Below are 18,974 nucleotides of genomic sequence, written 5' to 3'. Positions count from 1 at the left end.
AAAGGGAAGAGATTAATGTATTGACACTGTTATCAAGACAAAGGAACTGTCAGAGTTTGTTCAGCAAGTTTAGTAGAGTTCTGAAAGCTTAAAAAAGTTTGCTTTCCAGTGAAAGTTGTAGAAAATTACATTAGCCATCCCCCTTTGGGAGATACTTGGAGAAAGATATTTCCAAAACACTGAGAAGCAGCAAGAGACATGGCTAGAATCGCAGGAGGTCTTCTGGACTGGGCTGAACAGATGATAGCAATCTTTTGGCAACAGACACAATCTGAGCCTAAAAGTGGCTTAGCCAACAAAAGTTCAGGACTTCCTCTATGTGAAAAAAACACAAACCCAAAATCTGGCCAAGTATGGGACTTCCCAGAATTTAAGATTTTTTAAAAGGTCCAATAAGTTCCAGTTTTTCTACGTGTGGCTATAGCAGACCTGATTTCTCTGGAACAGGCTTTGAAGTCACACTCACACTTATCTGTGAGTCACCTAATTATAGTCACAGGCAAGTGAAGGTAACATTGTCAGCTTATAACAGAGGTGTTAGAAATGCTTTTAGCAAATGATAACAATGAGCTTTTTTAAAAAACTGCTAAGCTTGTAATTTTTATGCCATTTCCTAGTAAGAGCATTTCTGTTGTGATACATCACATACAGTGGCACCAATCATACTGCAATATATCATAGCCAATAAGAGAAAGAGAAGAAACTGGAACAGATGCAATATATCACAATTTGCCACAGCCACATGGAAATGCAAAGAATTTTATTGATTTGTCTTCAGGAGCAAAGCTAATTTGTAAAGTGCTACTACTACTAGGTCCTTAACATTCATCGCACATTTCAATAACAAATAATTACATCTATAATATTTGGGATTATGTAATGACAAAACATTTACCAAAAAAATCAAAAGTTCAAGAAAGCATGAAATTACATTAACTCAGATAAACTACTAGTAATTATACAAAGTGATAAATTGGACTTTTCTTAATTATCTGTAACAATTTGTATATTAAAATACCCCAGTTATCTTGGTTGCTATAAGACAGATGCCCTGTGCTTGTTCTTAAAATGGACTGGTTTGGAAGTGCTACACCTATCCCTGAGCAGTTTAATGAATTTCAAACGTTATTGGGAGATTGAAATGAATTAGTTGCTACTTGAGATTAGGTTTTTGTTCCTATTGGACGTATTAAAGTAGTTCCCTAATCCAAGGAAATCTGACCATGTCTTCACACATTCTGTTGTGCAAATTAAACTTACTACTAAAACTTAAGCCAATTTTATATTAAAAAAAAAAAAAAACAACACAACCAGATGTGTAGGTAATAGTGGTGGTGAAATGAGAAGATATCAGCAATTATGTCAATGCTGGGATTTAAAACACTTAAATACTGTGCTGCTAAACCTATTAATTAGCATATTAACACAAGTACTTGAACAGGAAGTATGCGTCTATCTCCATAGATCATCACTTCAAGTAAACACCTCACCCACTGCTTGTGGGTTTGCTTGCCATCTCTCAGTGTCAGCTCTGTACTCAAAGCTATACCAATAATCATCCTTACCCCAAAATACTGTTTTTTTCCCACCTTTTTATTGTAATTGAATATCTATGCTGAAGACTTTTGCAGGACATGTCACTTGCTGCCATAAATCAGCATAACTTCCTTAACCCTAGTGGGGTACTATTGACTTACAGCATTAGAAAAAAGCTCTGGCCCATTCCTTCTCTCCATTTTCCCCTTCATACCTGGTAAAGAGCAAAAAGCCTCTTTCACCTCAAATATTCCCACTTACATCAGAGAAAGCCCTGTCATTCTCTAATTTAGTCTCCACAAAATGCCATATGTTTTGCTTGTTCTGAGCACATACCTTTCTTGCTTAGGTCTGCAAATGTTCCCAACTGAAAATGACTTCTCGCCACACACAGCTGAGTCCATATATTTCCACTCTTCACTGTGAAGAATCACTTGTTCACCTGAGCATTTTGCTTAGCCTACATGACCTCATTATCACATCCAACTGATTAATTGTGCTATACCAATACTAATCTACCAACATGCACAGTACTAGAAAAAAGTTCATTTTTTTTGTTAAAGCTTGCAGCTGAGAGAGCAATGCAGTGTGAGGGAACACGTTCATAAAGTGAGATCAAGACAGACAAAGAATGGAAGGAATTATATAGAACTAGGTGATAATTTATTTATAGAACTCTGCAGAAACACTGAAGTTAGCAAATATACCATCTGTTAAATAGTCATATTATTCCTAAGTGCATATTAGCAATCTAAATGTGTGCCAAACACCCGATCTTAGCGATCTTATTTGATACTCTTTTTGACAGGCAACATTATGTTTTATTAGATTGTGTCATGTTCTTTTATAAAGCTATACTAGGTAACAGTAGCTGGAAGAACTGAGCGGTTGTGTTCTGTTTGTGTAAATGGCTGCTCAGGGCAAAGTGTAACAGCCAGATTTTCAGAATAACCAGAACAAAGTAGAATATCTACATTTATATTCATCTTCAGGTTTTTTCCTTTATATATTTAACATATTTTAGATTGCAATTAATCATTGAAAATACCACCGCCACCCCCCTGAGAGAAGAATGGATGCAAAAATCTTTTGGGCACAGAGATTGCTTCCAGCAAAAAGAAACATCATTTCTAATGGTCTACCTCTTTCTTTATCACTCTGGGCTACATAACAATGATAGACAATTTTATAACTCGTTACTGAATGTCATCTAAATGAGGTGTCATAGTATTTCATAGGAGATGCTGCCTGCCTGGAGAAAAGGTCCAATAAAGATGGTGACAGAAGACTGACTCCCCAATGAGTTATTTTTACTCATTTTTCTTTGTTTTGTTCTTTCAGAGTTTTTTGGGTTTTTTTTAATATGCAATGATTCTTTATTACAGAGAGAGACACTGCCTAAATTTATTTTCTACAATTATTTATCAAAATCAACTTCAGAAAAAAGATTATTCCTGTTTAGGCTACTAAATTTTTGGGGGGTGGGAGTCTCTAAATATGCAGCATGATGAAGACTTCAGAGTCAAGCACTGGAATGGACCATCTAAAAAAATGTCTAACCCTAGAGGTCTCTAATAATGGATTAAATAAGTATCTGTTAAGAACATCAGATACCTCTGCCTGTCATGGGCCAGAGGAAGAGATTAAATGGCAATTTATGTGCCTCCATACAGTAAAAATGATACCATGACATATGCAATTAAATTAAAAATTGCTAGCCACAACTTATTATTTTTCAAAATCTATTCCAATTTCAGAGTAAAGCATTATATAGTTAATCCTGAATTGCCATGAAACCATTTTTCTACTGCTGCACTGCACTCCTCCTTTCTTGGGTGCCTAATAAGTGAAATTTTGTTCTCAACAAAAAAAGTAGGTCTGATTTACCTTAGCAGAAAGCATTGGAAACCATTAGTTATACTACATATATTTTTCCATACTGCCCAAGAGTTTTTTTTTTAAACTCAGTTTTTATGTAGAAACTGCACAATTGACTTTGTATTAGCAGCTCAAGGAAAGGGAAATATGACCATTTTTGTACCAAGTGCCTGAATCCTAAGAGATCTGAATGTTTTGCACCTTTCCAATATTTTTTTTCTATTTGAAATAATAAACAGGATATCCCCCCATAAAAAGCTCACTCCTCCCAGAACGCAAAGCCCCAGGGCAGGCAACCCAACCAAATCCCCAGGTGATGTCTTCACATCTGGCCCAGGGGCCAGTTTTCCACGCAATATTTTGTGCTGGCCTTTTCTTTCTCAGAAAACGCTTAATCCACAGGAAAGAAAACAAAAAGAAGAAAGTTGATTAATTTTCTCAGACTGAATTTTGAGACCAAGTTAATAAATCCACACATTTAGAGACTGGACCAATAAGTACCTTGTAAGTATGAACCCAAAATCTGGTCGGTCATATTATAACCATGCACTGATTTAATTTCCAATTAGTATTACAGGATGGAAAAAAGTAATTTTTTTTTTGATCAGGCCTTTGTCTTTTGTCCCTCCAGACTATGCAGACTGCAAGACAGATCTAGCCAGCAGGCAATTAAAAGAACATCAGAGTTTAAAACACTTTCTCAGTGTATTGACAGATACTATCCACTGTAGCTATGACAGCGTGAGGAGGTGCTACAGCTGCCTAATTCAATTCAGTCACCTCAGAGTAGACAATGTCTTCGTAGGAGACAATATACAGGACATGAAGAGGAGGAAAAGAAAAATTAGCTGTGTAAAGTTCAACTATGGGGGCGAAAATTGATATATTGACATAAATAGCTGAGTCTGTACAGGTAGTAATCATTATTGCTTTGACCAAAAAGAACTGTTTCTCCCTACTGAAGTCTGGATCAGATTCAGCTGATGAAAAATGGAACAATTGTTTGAAACAAGAGTCTGTAACAAGGTAAACAAGCTTAAGGCAAGCATTTTGCAACACTACAGTATAAAGAGTTTTAAGGGGAAGCTGATGTTATTTATTATATTAAACCATTTTGAATGTATTTTAAACAATCTTTTTCCAGAGTGCACTGACAAAATTAGTAAGTCTTCTCATGAGGATGAGAACTGGATCAAAGAGTAAATAATCATTTTTTTAAAAGTAAATCTGTTGTATCACATTTTGTAATTGAATTAAAGAGAATGAGACTGATAATACTTACACATCTCAGTGAAATGTCAGAAAGCAGAGGAGATATAGTGTGGTGTTAGATTTAGTAAAAAAACCCCAAAAACCAAAAAACCAAACCAACAACAACCACCAAACAAAAAACCCAAAAAACCCCACAACTTAATAGCCTTAAAAATCACATATGAGAGACAGGCATGGACATGGTTACACAGGAGGTTTACTTAAACCATCACAATTTCCTGCTTCCATCCTCCCTCTCCCCCTCACAAGCAGTGCTAAAGTTTGTTCAGGCCAATTAAAATATACCCACTTACTGCAGCCAGCTTCAGGACAGAACAGACTCATTAAAATACAACAGGCTTTAATAATAATTTGAAAACACTCTGTGGGAGTCTTGATTAATTATCACTTTCATATACAGAGGAGCATACCTGCTTTTTACTTCTGTTAAAAAAGGAAACAACTTTTTTTTTCCCTAGCCATGTAGGTTGAGAATCAAATAAGTTAAAAAAAAAATAAAGGCTAGAAAAAGTCGTAGAATAATACACTGGCTTTGCAGTTAGGAATTGTAAATATAAACTTACAGGGCTAGGGTGTAACTTCTTCACAATTGGTTATTTCATGGTTTTCAAATTGCTACATACTACATTGGATGAGCTAATTTTCCATACAGTGTGGCAATCCACATACTAAGATTATATTACATTAAAACATGTAAATATGTTACACAATCATTGCATGGCTTGGGGTACAGTTAGGAATAAATCTGACCTAATAACTGGGTCGTGTTTTCTCCTTCTCTCCCAAGATCTTGAAAAATTTGAAATGAAAACCAGAAGCACAGTGTCAGTCAGAGAAGGACAAGGAGTGGTTCTACTCTGCGGTCCTCCACCGCATTACGGAGGTATGATGAACAGCTCTACATTTTGTGCAGCCCGAACATCAACTGCTCTAGCTCAGAAGTCACTGATTTTAAGTATCACCTATGCAGTTCCTTGCCCAATTAGCACTAGAATTTATTTGTGCATGAAGCATATAGGTTTACAGGAAAGTTGGATTTCATTTATTTAAAGGACATGGAAGATTGTACTCCTTAAGGGGCCCTTATTATTCCCTGAGGGGCTAAAACATGTCCATCATTTATTGGGTATGACACAAGCAAACAAATCATTAAGATCTAAAAGATTATCTCCTGACATCACTGGTTATCTCAGCTTCTTCCCCCATATGGGATAGCTGCAACCAACAGCAATTCTTCCTGCATTAAAACCCCTTCAGGTTTGAGGGCAGTGACTTTTTTGCCTTTTAGTTCTTGCTACTTCAATGCTGCTATTTGAATCCTGCATTTTACTTATTAAATGTTATGAAAATTTGCCTTCTATTCTTGAATACCTGGAAATCACAAAAATCATCAAAATATTTAGATAGGAAGGGACTTCTGGAGAGGTAAACTCCCTGATCAAAGGAGGTCTGATTAGATCAGGTTGCCTGATAATTTTCAGTGCTTCAGGTAAGGAATGAAAAGGATTTTTCTGGGGAATTGATTTGAGGATGTTTTGTATCTTTTGCCATTGCCTACTTCCTAACCATAAGGCTGTTTTTGAGGTTTTCCTTCCAGATGAGGTAAAGCCCAGATGACAAGCAGCTAACTAGTAACACAGTTAGCATTGTGTTTCAGATTTTTAATCTGATACACCTCCTAAACACAGAACACAATTTTCCTTTCCCTCCTTTTTATAGGTGTATTACCCCCTCCAACACCAGCATTTACAGAGCAATGCGAAGGCTTGAACATGTATGTTCACTGCTGTTCTCATTTTTTTCTTGAAACTTTTTGTACCTACTGGAAGTGAGAAGCTCTTGAGCAATCTTTTAATTAAGACTTTTTTCCTCCAAAAACAACATCGACTGTTGCAAGTTTTTAGCCACATACATTCTCAAGTCTCCTCCAGGAGTGTTAGAACCCAAATCAAAACTGCTTCAGATCTTTTGAAGTCTGGAGTTCAGAACTATGGTTTCCTAACATAACTACCTGAAGATAATCAGATATTTTATCCTGGAGAAACAAATGTGTATTAAAAGGGGAAATATCAATCGCATAACTACTAAATTAACTTGTTCTGGGCTGAAAAAAAAATCAGCAGATTTTAGGTGACTCATGTCCTGCTTTCGGCAGGAGTGACCACACATGCACAGTTATCCTTGTGCTAGTGCCAGCATCCTGCTCTCAGCAATGCTTCCTCAATTTTTCTTAAAGAAGCAGTGCTATATGACAAATTCCCTTGAGAAGGTGAACAGTGATCTGTAAAGAGGATGCAGTATTTCAGAGATGTAGAGAAGATCATCAATCAGTTTCAAGCCCGCAAGTCTTGAACATAGAGGAAATGTCAGTTCTCCTAGTGTTTACAGCCATATGAAAGAAGTATATAAACAAGGAGATGAAGTGAAACCTGGTCCTTAAGGGCAAAAAAGGCTTGAAAGAGTTCCTGAAGTGTATCAATGGGACATATAGAAGGACAACACATCCATCCTTGAGTCCATAAGCTATATATTTTCCTATTCATCAAATCGTAATTTTACCCTACAGCAGGAGGAATGACTAGAAGAAAGCATTCAGAACAAATAAATAGTTAACAAATGAGTTCACTGCAGATTAATTTAACTGACAAAATGGTATCCATGAATAAAGCCTTTACCCACAGTGTTCTGTAACCTAGAGATGTAAGCTGTTGACCAATAGGCCTGAAAAATACATTATCTGAGATAACAAGTGTCTAGAGAAGAGAAACTGAGTTCTTTTGTCATCCATAAACACTGTATTTGTGATCCAAAATCATATACCATGGGAATAAGTTACACTGTATCAACTATGATAAGTTGTATACTATCTCAGGATGCTTAGGAAGTTGTTTTTATTAAAAAGGATTGTATAATTACTTTTTTTAATTGAAACCCTTGCCTCTGACTCCATATCTACAGGAGAAAGGATTACTAGCCTTGTGTACAGCTTCCATTACAAGTGTTCTGTACTCTAAATGTGACAGGAATTCATTAGATATTTAGGAATTTGGAAGATGTACCATACTAGTGGCAAAGAATTGCCTTTCCTACAGTATTAACACAAGTAAAACATTGCAAGCTGTATAAGGTGTCATATACACTAGGAAACAAAGTTACTCTTAGAACTTCCTACCAAACTTTGTAAATACAACCTGTAAACAATTCAGACCTTTTACTGGTATGAACATTTACAGAGAAACTGAGGTTAACTCTTTGGGTAGAAGACATTGACTACACTAGTGGAAAAGAGTTTTCAGTGTCCTTGAACAAGGGAGCCAGAGCAGATGGACACAGCCCTTCAGGTGTTCCCTCCTATAGGCCAGCTGCTTCTTCCCCCTGCAAAGCCCAGACCTGGCCTGACCTGTACATCACATTGAGGGAAGAGGAAAGAACATGGTTCTCATGGCCACTGGCTTTGTTTTCCTCTGACTTGAAGACAGAAAACATCTGTACAGCAGGTATTTGAAACAGCTCTAGTTAATATAATTATTTTGGAATAGAATGGACTAGCTAAATTCTCCATTAATTAAAGTTTCTTCCCATATAACATTTGAGAAGTAGGAATAGATATATAGAATGAAAATTCAATAAATATTTCTATTACATATGGTATCTAGAGAAATGTTTCATTTATCTTTCTACCTCCTACAACAGAGAGCAACACACTGCCAAGCTTATCTAACCCTCTATCACAGTCTGAAGTTAAACTTTCTGCTAGGTTTATAAGAAAGTAAGCTCTGCAGATATCATTAGACCACTCAGCTGCTTGTCATATGCTGTAAATACATTTCCACATTCAAGGTATTTAAAACCTTTAAAGTTTAGGCAAGCTTAGTTTTCTGATACAGCTAACAAGAACAGCTAGCTTACTGCTTTCTGTATATTTGCTTCTTAACTGAGATTACACTGATAAATTATTTCTGTGTTATAAACAAAAATGTTATTTTACTCAACAGAAGTTAGAGAATGTATTAAGCAGCTAAACAGTCAAAAACAAGGAAAAAGTTTAGAAGGGTTGCTTCAATGATATTAACATTTTTAGACCTTAAACTAACTCACAGAACAACAAAAAGCTCACCTTTGAAAGGTACAGTGTGCGCTTTGGATAAAGCAAAGCATTAAAAACTTGCATTAAACACTCTAAAGGATGTGGGAGCTCTGTAGATTTGCTTAGTGGGGGAATATACTAAATTCTCAGCCAGCAGAAGGGTGGGGAAGGAGGTGCACATGAAAGCAGTGGGTGAGAAATACGGGGTATGTGGAGAGGATGAGATGAGCGGTGCTGCCTTATGTAAAAGGGTCTTTGACTTCCGCCTCGGGTTGTTTCTGCATTTTATATAGAAGTCACTTGATACAATACATAATCTTAAAGTGAATGTTTGAAGCGTATCTCCCTTTATAAAGCAGAGTGCCTTAGTCATGGGTTTAGAGTCCCATTTTTTTCTTCTCCTATTCCTTAATGCTCCTATGAATCTTTAATCCATTCCTGCCAGCTCTGGCAGGAGGGTGAAGAGTCTCTTCCCAGAGACCAGCCTGTAGCTGTTCTCCTGCAGAATGAGCAATATTGATTTGAATTTGCTCAGGCAGAGGAAAGTGCTGAAATGTTATATTCCCCAGACTAGTATATCAGAAGTGATTATCAGCTGCTCTTCTTTCCCAGCTGTGCTCTAAAAGTGCTCACAGCTGACAGGTGGAGGCAATGCTCCTCCTGCCCGGCCAAGCTCTGGGCTTACCTATCAGTGCTTGTCTGCAAGGTGAGGTGGAGTTAACCTCTTTCTGGGGACCTCTGTGAGGAGAACGAAGATTTACACCACATAGCCATCTGCCTTGGATTAAAAAAATTGAACAGAACACACCATAGGATTGCAGCACTAATAAAATAGCTTATTCTCTGACATACGCATAATTAAGAATATATTGCTGTAATTATCCCTCCACTGATATGTATCCCTTCTGAAGTAGAGGCAGTTCTGTGCTCTTCAAGGTATCTTCTTTTGAGAGCAAATATAATTTTCCAGTCTTCAGTGCTCAAATATGTTAATTTAGGCTGAGATCAATCTGCTGTACATGTGAAAATGAGCAGTACTGTGTTATTTATTATGTCAGCAAGATAGAATTAAAATAATGAATTAGCAAAGGTGATCAGTATTTTTAAAGCTTGTCTTGAAGTGTGATCCCAATTGCTATCCATTTTGGAAATCCTGTTGTTCAAACAGAAAACAACAAAAAACCCCCTAAACAAATAATTGTACCTGTATTTGTTCTTCCATAAAATAGCTGGTAACAGCAATTTTCAAGTTAATTTTAGCTAGACTTCGTTAGCAGGTTACTGTTGCTTTATGGTTTCCCTTCTAAGCCTCTACTACCTTCTGTTCAGCAGTACTTTCACCAGACTCTTCCTTAGCTGCTGATTTACTCATGTAAATCAATGTAACTCAAAAACTGATGGCACGGACCTTTTAGTACTTTCTTTTGTTCATTCGTTGAGTCTGCTCCTCATCTGATTTATTCAAAGTGACCCAAAATGGAAGTGTTTAAGTTATAGTAGCTTCTTTTATAATGTAATCTTAGATTTTCTAGCCTTTTACATCTGTTGATGTTGTCACTTAACTTTTTAATAGAAGTCATTGTGTAAGGGTATTATGCCTGCTGGTATTATTTTTTAGAAGGGGAAAGAAAAGTTTCATCTCCAAATTCTAGTTCCTTTCTCTTGAGATTCCTTCCAACTCCCATTGAAGTCAATTAAAATTAGGGTTTCTGCAGAGTTTAGTGGAGCTGAATTAGGCTCTAGGCAAGTATGGCCTGCAGATTGGTGATGATGAACCTGCAGTTAGAAGAGTCGTGGTGTTTATATCCTGCATACTGGAGAGAAAGGGGATTTAAGTATGAAAAGGAGGGGCCTACACTTGTTCCCAGTTAATGGGAAAATTCATCAATAGGCCCTAAGGCAATGGTGAAATACAGACAGGGAGAGAGTAACAGAAACTTCAGAAGAGAAAGTCAGCTGGAACCCCCTGAGAACTGAAATCAGGACAGACAAGGACTGGCTCTCTTTTACTGATTAATCAATTCACAGATTGACCTCATGAATAATGCCTGTGTAGCATAAAGTTGGTTTTAATAGAGTTTTATTAGGATTTGTACACTCTATCCTACACAGAAAATTTAGTTGCATCACCAGGTCCTACAGCAGGAAACTGTTTTTTGTTTTCATGCCATAAGATGGTTTGAAGGTTCTTCATTTGGTGTCTTAGCAGTTACGATGGTGCTGTGTTAGACTGGGTCAGTGCTTTCTTCAGCCCTGTAATTGACAGCACCAGAACTGACCTTTGGGAAGGGAACCTGCAAACTTATTTTTCTTATTTTTTCTTGCTTTTTAAATTACCTCCAGTTTACCATTAGATACGCTAACGTTTCATGGAAATCTGTGCATCCAGCTATCAGTGGCTCAACGTCTCAGAGCAATTTTGTTGCATGTAAGCCCACATGTAACTTTGTGTAGGTCTAGGTGAGAAGGAAAGCAAGGGACATCAGGGCGCCAGCCCTTGTGAAATCTGAGGAGACTGCAGTTCCGAAGTATTTCTTTCATAGAAATCCCACTTTTACAACATACTGTTTAGTTGAACACAGATTAAAGTATTTACCGTACAAATCACCTTCATTTTTTTTACAGTCCCTAACTTACAGGTTAGAGAACTTCAAAGAATGCATGCAAACCAGAGTTTTTCCCTACACCAGTTGTTTCAGTCTGTTTGTCCAACCACACTAAAAAGTCATCAAACTTTGTACTTGAGACAGGAATGTAGTCTGTAAGTAGTATATCTCTGGAAGACATGTCAAGTCATGGCTACATCACTTGTATCTAGCTAAAGACTGATCCTCCCTGTGGAAAAATCCACTCATCTCCACATTTTCTGTAAACAGATGCTTTAACCAGGTACCTAAAAGTATATGGTTGTGGAAATGTGAAAATATGGTGGTTTTATCTTGCATGTATGCACATTTATGTATACACACATGATGTATTACAGTATTTTATGAATTGTTGCATCTTCTAGGTTTACTGTACATCAGGAAAAAAAAAAGCAGCAAAAAAGCTTAGCATTAAGCTGTAGTAAAACAGAGCCTATTGCAGGATTTAGCCGAGTATAGAAAGTGTCATTGATTGCTCCCTGGAGTTGCATCATTTCTAATGAGAGTCCTAAAATGTTAGAAGATGATAACATAAAACTCCACAAAACTACTGGAGTTTGCAGACTTATTACCATACTGTATCCATGTTGTAACTGAGGGGGGGAAAGAAACGTAAATAATCTTTTTCAAATGGGATTGTTGATGGGGAAAATGTGTAAAAATGAAGCTGTTGGCAGAACACAGTTAGCTTATGAATTATACATTTAATTAAGGAAAGCTAAACTGGTAGATTTTGAAACTTCTGATTTACTGTGCCTTATTAGAGACAGAATTTCAGTCCTGTTCCTGCTGTCGGATGCCTGCAGGGATGCAGAGCAGCCTCAGCATGGGGCTTGCAGGACAGCTCAGGTGTACCTGTGCTGCAGCACTGAACCTGCTCACTGCTGTACTGATGGCAGCAGAACAAGGCTTGGCAAAAAAATCTTCTGAAAAGCAGGGTTCTTGGGTGGTAAGCTCACTTGGAGATCTCCCCTTCCAGGGTGGGCTAGTCAAATAAATTAAAGTTGCATAGACTATAGACATACATTATCAAGGTATGCTTTGTGAAACACTGCATGGAAAAATATGGTAGAAAAATGTTAGGAAATCAGAATATGATGAGAAGGACAGAGCAGGTGTAAGTATGAAAGATAAAGAGTCAAATGTGCAATAGGATCAAATATTAACTTATCTCCAATATATTTGCATGTGACTGAGCTCCCCCCTTCATAAGAATCTCATGATAAAGCCATGTTACCAGTTTCGTTTTTCCATATTCAGAGTGAAGAAAGGAGCTATAACAGTGACCAGCAACTCTCTCTCTAGGTGTTCAGAGGGAAAGTGTTATAAATAGGAATTATTTACTAAAACAGTTTTCTCACAGCATTGCAGCTCTGCCATTCCTACTTAAAAACAGACTAGGCAGGAAAATGAAAAGTAGCTGGGGACAAAACTTTTGTGACCTTCTGAAGTGGCTTGAAATGAGTTTAAAACTAAAGCAATGCTTACCTTGCCTTGGCTAATTTGTGCATCTCCAGTGATTTGCCCTCTAACTGACTCATTCTTTCAACTGGCAATATTGCATTTAAGCACTAATGGGAAGCAGATTATACTGGAAAGGATGCATGATATATATCTGGTGTTTTTCTAGGCTTGTCCTATACATGGATCTTCAACGATAATACCTTATACGTTCAGGAAGATAGTCGCCGCTTTGTTTCACAAGAAACAGGAAATCTGTACATTGCCAAAGTGGAGCCATCAGACGTGGGCAATTACACCTGCCTTGTAACGAACTCGAAAGCAGAGCAAAGTGTGCAGGGGCCACCTACTCCTCTCACTCTCCGCAGCGATGGTGAGTTATCTGAGCACACTTGGCTAAAAGCATGCAGCACAACACTAATCAGTCCATCTCCAGTTACTGGAAACTGATACTGCTGTACATCCTCATGGAGGTAAAAGGCTCCTAGTAAATAGTTGTGCACTGGGACACGATCCCACAGTTTCTGCGGTATTGAAATTAGATCTGAACTGTCAGGACAATGAGATAAACGTATGTAAAGAAAACAGTCATAGAATCATAGAATAATTTAGGTTGGAAGCAACCTTCAAAGGTCAATACCATTGAAAAATAGCAAGAGGATGTCAAATGGTGTGTTAATGTTTTTCATCTTAGACATGCCTGTGTTGAGGTTAAAATCCAGCAAAGCTTCCTAAATTTATAGTCTAGGTGTAGCTCAAATATCAAATCTAGAAAGCTGTTTCAAAATGAGTCACTGAGGTGAGAAATCACCTGCACATATACAAATATCTTTCTGGCAACACTTCTAATTAAATGTTCACAGTGAGAAATACATACCTAGGAAATCTTTACACGAAGTTTGTCTTGGAAGTTTGCTCACCTAAATTGCAATATCCTTGTGCTGTTTGCAAAGCAGCGGCAACAATCACTGACAAAAGTCTGTATAATGCTAGGTTTATAGAATAAGTAAAACTCAGATGTCCATTATGGAATAATACTTCTACCAGGAGAGTGTGCCGCTTTATAATATAATCAGATAATGCAAAACAATGTTATAGTTCCACAGCTCAAAAGTTAATAATTTGGTACAAACTGTGATTGTAAATGCTTAAGATATTTTCTGACTATTTTCTTCCTTTTTATCACTCTGCTTTGTTACTTTTCTCAGATTTGCTCTGTCGGTCTCTTCTTCTCCCATTTACTTTGGTGGCCGCTGGATTTGGTCCTAAACAGGCAGCTTCTAAGGCAATGATGTAGATTGCATTTGTAATATTAGCCAGTGGAGGATCTGGGCAAAGACACTATGTGTAGGAAAATGTCTGATTCATATTTGTCATTACTGTTGTAATGAGTTACTCTAGAAGATGCATACACATTTAAGAAATTTAGCTAAAAGCTGAGTTTGCTAAAGCAATTCCAAACCTACTGCAAAATTAAATGCCCTAAACTGATACTGGATTATCTGTGATTTATCAGATGTTCAGCTAGATTTTCAAATGTGATAATTTCATCTAATTACATCAGTCTTTGTCAAGTCTGGAGCTCATGTTTGGATGTTTTAAAGAGGTTTTAAGTGTTTCACAAGTATTTTGGACATATAATTCCATAATTCTCTCTTACACCCAGAATCTATCCAGCATCCTGAGAAGTGGCCAGTGTTAAGGCATGGCTTCTTAACACCTCTTGACAAGAGGTATGAATGTCAATTATCTCTAAAATCTTAGTGCAAAAGTATACCATACTTGTGCATCTATGACTTGTGTAAAGCCATGCTCTTCAGCTCTCCAATGCATGGATCTTACAAATTTCACAAAAGCTTTCAGCATAGGTTTGAATTTCACCCAACGGGCTGTCTGCTCTATAAACATCATGTTTTGATTACTACAGGTGAAACATGAGGCTCTGACATCATTAACACCATTCTTTCTTTTACACTGAAATTCTGTGGTACTGAGGCTCAACTAGAGTGCTAGCTGTTTTTGATGTTCAACAGGTGTGATGGGGGAGTATGAACCAAAGATTGAAGTACGTTTTCCAGAAACAACATACGCAGTGAAGGGCTCATCTGTTAAACTGGAATGCTTTGCCCTTGGAAAGTAAGACTTTTTGTTTTCATTAAAATGGGGGTTCTAACACTGGTCTACAGTGAGAAACAATGGTTCTTTCTAATTTACACAGCTGATTTTTTTTTTTTTGGTCAGAATGTGAATTTGTAAAACTTACTCTTTTTTTTACAAAAAAACAAACCAAACCAAACCAACCTTATCTTGGTTTGTGTTGTTTTTGTTGTTTTTTGTTTGTTTGTTTGTTTGTTTTGTTTTCTGTGCAATGTGTTAACAAGGAAATAGAAAACAATACCATAACTGAAGTTCCCTTTAGTGAGGAACCAGAACAAAGCCTGTATTCCCTTTGGGGTAGGACCTGACATCAGGTTACAACATTCACATCCTATCTGCAGCAGAACAGGAATATCTTTCTGTGTGCCATCATTGTTAAAAACAAAACTTGGGGAAACAGTCTGTGTTTAAAGAGCACATAGACTGTCTAGGATGGATCCAACAGATTCACATGGCTCTCAGCACCTTCTTCTCCAAAGCAATGCTGAGGAGCCCTGGGAAGCTCTGGCAGTAGCTCTTCCTGCTAAAATCTATAAATCTGTTATGCTTGCAGTAGCCTATATTTTTCCTATAATAGGTTGCTTACACTGTTGCATTCATTTACAGGAAGAGTAGTGCAATTAAACAGTGAGGGGTGCTCTATATTCAAAATGCAAGGTAGTTAACTGAATAAGTGTAACCAGCCTACAAAAACCTGTCCTTCCAATGAGCATATGTTTTCCCTGGAAAAGCTAAAATAACCTTAAATTGTTGACCTCTATTTAGTTTAAGTTCACTTTGACAACCCATTTTAAGGCTGTAAGCTTTTAAAGTGTTTAGAGCTTTCTCAGAGGTTAAAAGCCTGACTTGCAGACAGCACAAATTAATCAAATGTTCCTCTGGAACCTACAGTGAGAAATAGAAAAATAAAACAAAAAGTTAATAAGGCAGGAAATGACCTTCCCTTTCAGATGAGATTTTTATATAAACTAATCTTGGGGCTAATTTTTATTTAAGGGTGAAAAATATTTCTACAGAGCCATATTCAAAGGCATATATGGGGGTTTTGGCCCAAAACAAGTATCAGACTGGAATACTCCTGCTAAAATGACTTTCATTTCCAAATACTGTCAAGCCACTTCTCTTTAAATACCTCCTTAATTGTGTGTGAGTCGGTTCGAGCTTTACATTTCAAGTTGTCATTTTGTGTTTCCATCTGTTGCATGAAAAGTATTTAACAATGATACACTGACTGAATAAAAGCATTTTAAAAACAGAGTAAAAGCTATGTACAGAACCATGCCTTCTTATTAAATGGGCAAAGATGGGTCATGTTACCATGGCAAGCAGGTTTTGGCATTTTGAGAAAATCTTAGGGAAGAAGAAAAAGGTGGACTGGAAGGATGTATGGACAATGAAATCCCTCAGTGAGCACAGTACCTTCTATGCTGTGCTTAGAAAATTAAATGGCTGAAAAGGTTAACGAAGCTTTTATATACATTTTCTTCTCTATATATAGGACTGCAGCTGAAAGCAGTCCTGTCATACTTCCCAGGAGTTGTGCTGTGTAAATAGCCATGCCATACCATGGGCAGAAATCTTTCCTTCACAAGTTTTTTTATATCATACTGCTAATGTGCAACTGTTTTAGTGTATGTGTTTGAGAGGTGCTGTTTGTGAGTAAAGGCCCTTTAGTGGCATCGCTGGATAAGTTCTCCTTTCAAGATTTTTTTTTAATAGGTTAGATGTCTCATACAGAACTGTACTATTTTCAGTATTCTTTTTTTCTCTCTGAACAGAGCCTGGAAGCACATTTTAACTAACATGTCAATCAGTGAAAAAGCTTTATTTCAGAGCTAGCATTTATATGTGAATAAGGCAAGAGAAACAGATTGTAGGTGAAATACTCTTAACGTATTAGATAAGGCCAGATTTCTAAAGGTATGTAGGTGATTAGTAGTATTGTTAAAAGCTCTAAGTTTCCTACATCCAGCTGTTTACAATTGTAGCTAGGCACATATAAATACAACAGTGTGACCATCTGCACCTTTAGATGCCTAAATTCCACTAAAAATTTAGCCTCCACTATTGTCTGCTTATGTTTAAGTCAATTCAGCTCAACATTTGTTCAGCTATACCTCTGATCTGCCACAAGCACTAACGGTTATTATCTCTCTTGGATTTCAAAACTGCTTTCCTATTATCCATAATTTTCTATATTCATACTGTTAGTCCACTTGTTCAGACAATGCTGTCAGCTGCTATTACCTCTGCTCTACGAATACCAGAAATCTTTCACATCTAAGGCAGATTATAGGTGACCTGCTATGGTTCTGGTCTCCAAAAATCTTAAACGAAAGTAGTTTCATGGTATTTAGAGAAATAGCATCTCTTTTCTATATGGAACAGCAAATCATACCTATTGGACCTTGCTCAAAAAGCACTTCCACATTTAAAACACAAGCACAAAAGGCCAGTTTTATGGCTGAGTTTTAAAATGCCTTTTTACCATTGGAACTCAAAGCCACCTAAGAAGTACTCCTTCAGCCAGGCTGTGGGACACCTAGAGGTAGGTATAGTCCATATACCTCTGCTGCAAAGCTCTCTTTTTGCCTTTTCATGAAAATGTCATGACTGAGTCTCACAAGTGGTCTTCTAGTCCAGTCATAAAACTTGCTTGTTTTGAGGAAAATAAATATAGAAAAGACAAATGGTCGATATTTATTTTGGGAAGAGGGTTTGGAGGGATGGATAGCAAATGGACAAAAGCACTTGGGACAGCTATTGACTATGAATCTTGCTTTGCAGAACAGAGACCATGAACAGTAAGATCTTTTTGAAAAGTAAATTAGTCCTCACTGTGTTGGAAATGCAGTTCGGCAAAAAGAGATGTAAGCAGCATACATCTGATTGGCACAGGGAATCTAAACAGGCAAAAAATGTGCATCAAACTTAATTCTTTAAAAGAGGTAAAACTGAAATATGAAATAGTAGCTTCACTATTTCAAACACTGTAGCCTGTGGCAATTTAATAGAAGAGATGAGACTTTGTGTTCTACACTAATATTCATTATGTTGTCAGTGTTTAATATTATGCCAGTATTAAAAGTCATGTTTTGGATCAAGCTATATTAATCATGCCATACATCTAAATTGTTGTTCACTGTGTCTTTGAGGGGATTGAGTACGATGAAAGAGTGATGTTCAGTTGAGTTACTCTGCTGCTGTCTCAAGATTTCTTCCAAAATAACTTTTTTTCTCTTGCATCAATAAGAATAGTTTCTGGAATAAAACAAGCAAAGTAGTTTCCATGTCTGGTGCATACATTTATTAAACTGTCTGTTTCACACTTTTTGTCATTCCCTTCCCTTGTCCTCCTCTCCTCTCCTCTCCTCTCCTCTCCTCTCCTCTCCTCTCCTCTCCTCTCCTCTCCTCTCCTCTCCTCTCCTCTCCTCTCCTCTCCTCTCCTCTCCTCTCCTCTCCTCTCCTCTCCTCTCCTCTCCTCTCCTCTCCTCTCCTCTCCTCTCCTCTCCTCTCCTCTCCTCTCCTCTCCTCTCCTCTCCTCTCCTCTCCTCTCCTCCTCTCGAAATAATCTGTTCAGAATCCCTGAAAATGGGCCATTGCCAGCTGAAGATGTAAAGAGCATATATGAATAACATAAACCAGGATTTCTTTCAATCCAGAATATTGATTTTTCATGGGAAGACCCCACATATTCCTGTACATGTATTCACAGAAGTTTTTCTAGAGGCTGTTAGTATAAATAGATAATAACACAGCTACAAGTTGTTTTCAAATAACCGTCTTTACTGAACTTACATAAAAATACTACCCTTCACTTCTTCATTAAGTGGCTATTCTAGTATATTCGCAAGGAGTTTATGTAGGACGATATTAAAGGATCAATTATGGGATTCTAAAATCATAGATATATATGAATCAGTTCTTCCACCACAAGT

The 18,974-nt window shown here is 37.2% G+C and overlaps 1 protein-coding gene across 1 annotated transcript in view; it reads left to right on the top strand.

Annotated features, from left to right (window-relative positions):
* LOC309443302 (contactin-6-like) overlaps positions 1–18,974 on the top strand; it is a 140,323-nt gene that overhangs the window by 71,159 nt on the left and 50,190 nt on the right. The window contains exons 5-7 of the mRNA XM_082060086.1: positions 5,474–5,569; positions 13,049–13,252; positions 14,913–15,015. Of these exons, the coding sequence (XP_081916212.1) occupies positions 5,474–5,569; positions 13,049–13,252; positions 14,913–15,015 (403 nt within the window). The remainder of the gene's footprint in view (positions 1–5,473; positions 5,570–13,048; positions 13,253–14,912; positions 15,016–18,974) is intronic.

The sequence above is a fragment of the Streptopelia decaocto genome, assembly GCF_964273445.1.
Source record: "Streptopelia decaocto genome assembly, chromosome: 8".
Lineage (NCBI taxonomy): Eukaryota > Metazoa > Chordata > Aves > Columbiformes > Columbidae > Streptopelia > Streptopelia decaocto.
Note: the sequence above shows the minus strand (reverse complement) of the source record. Positions and strands in the feature narration are given on the sequence as shown.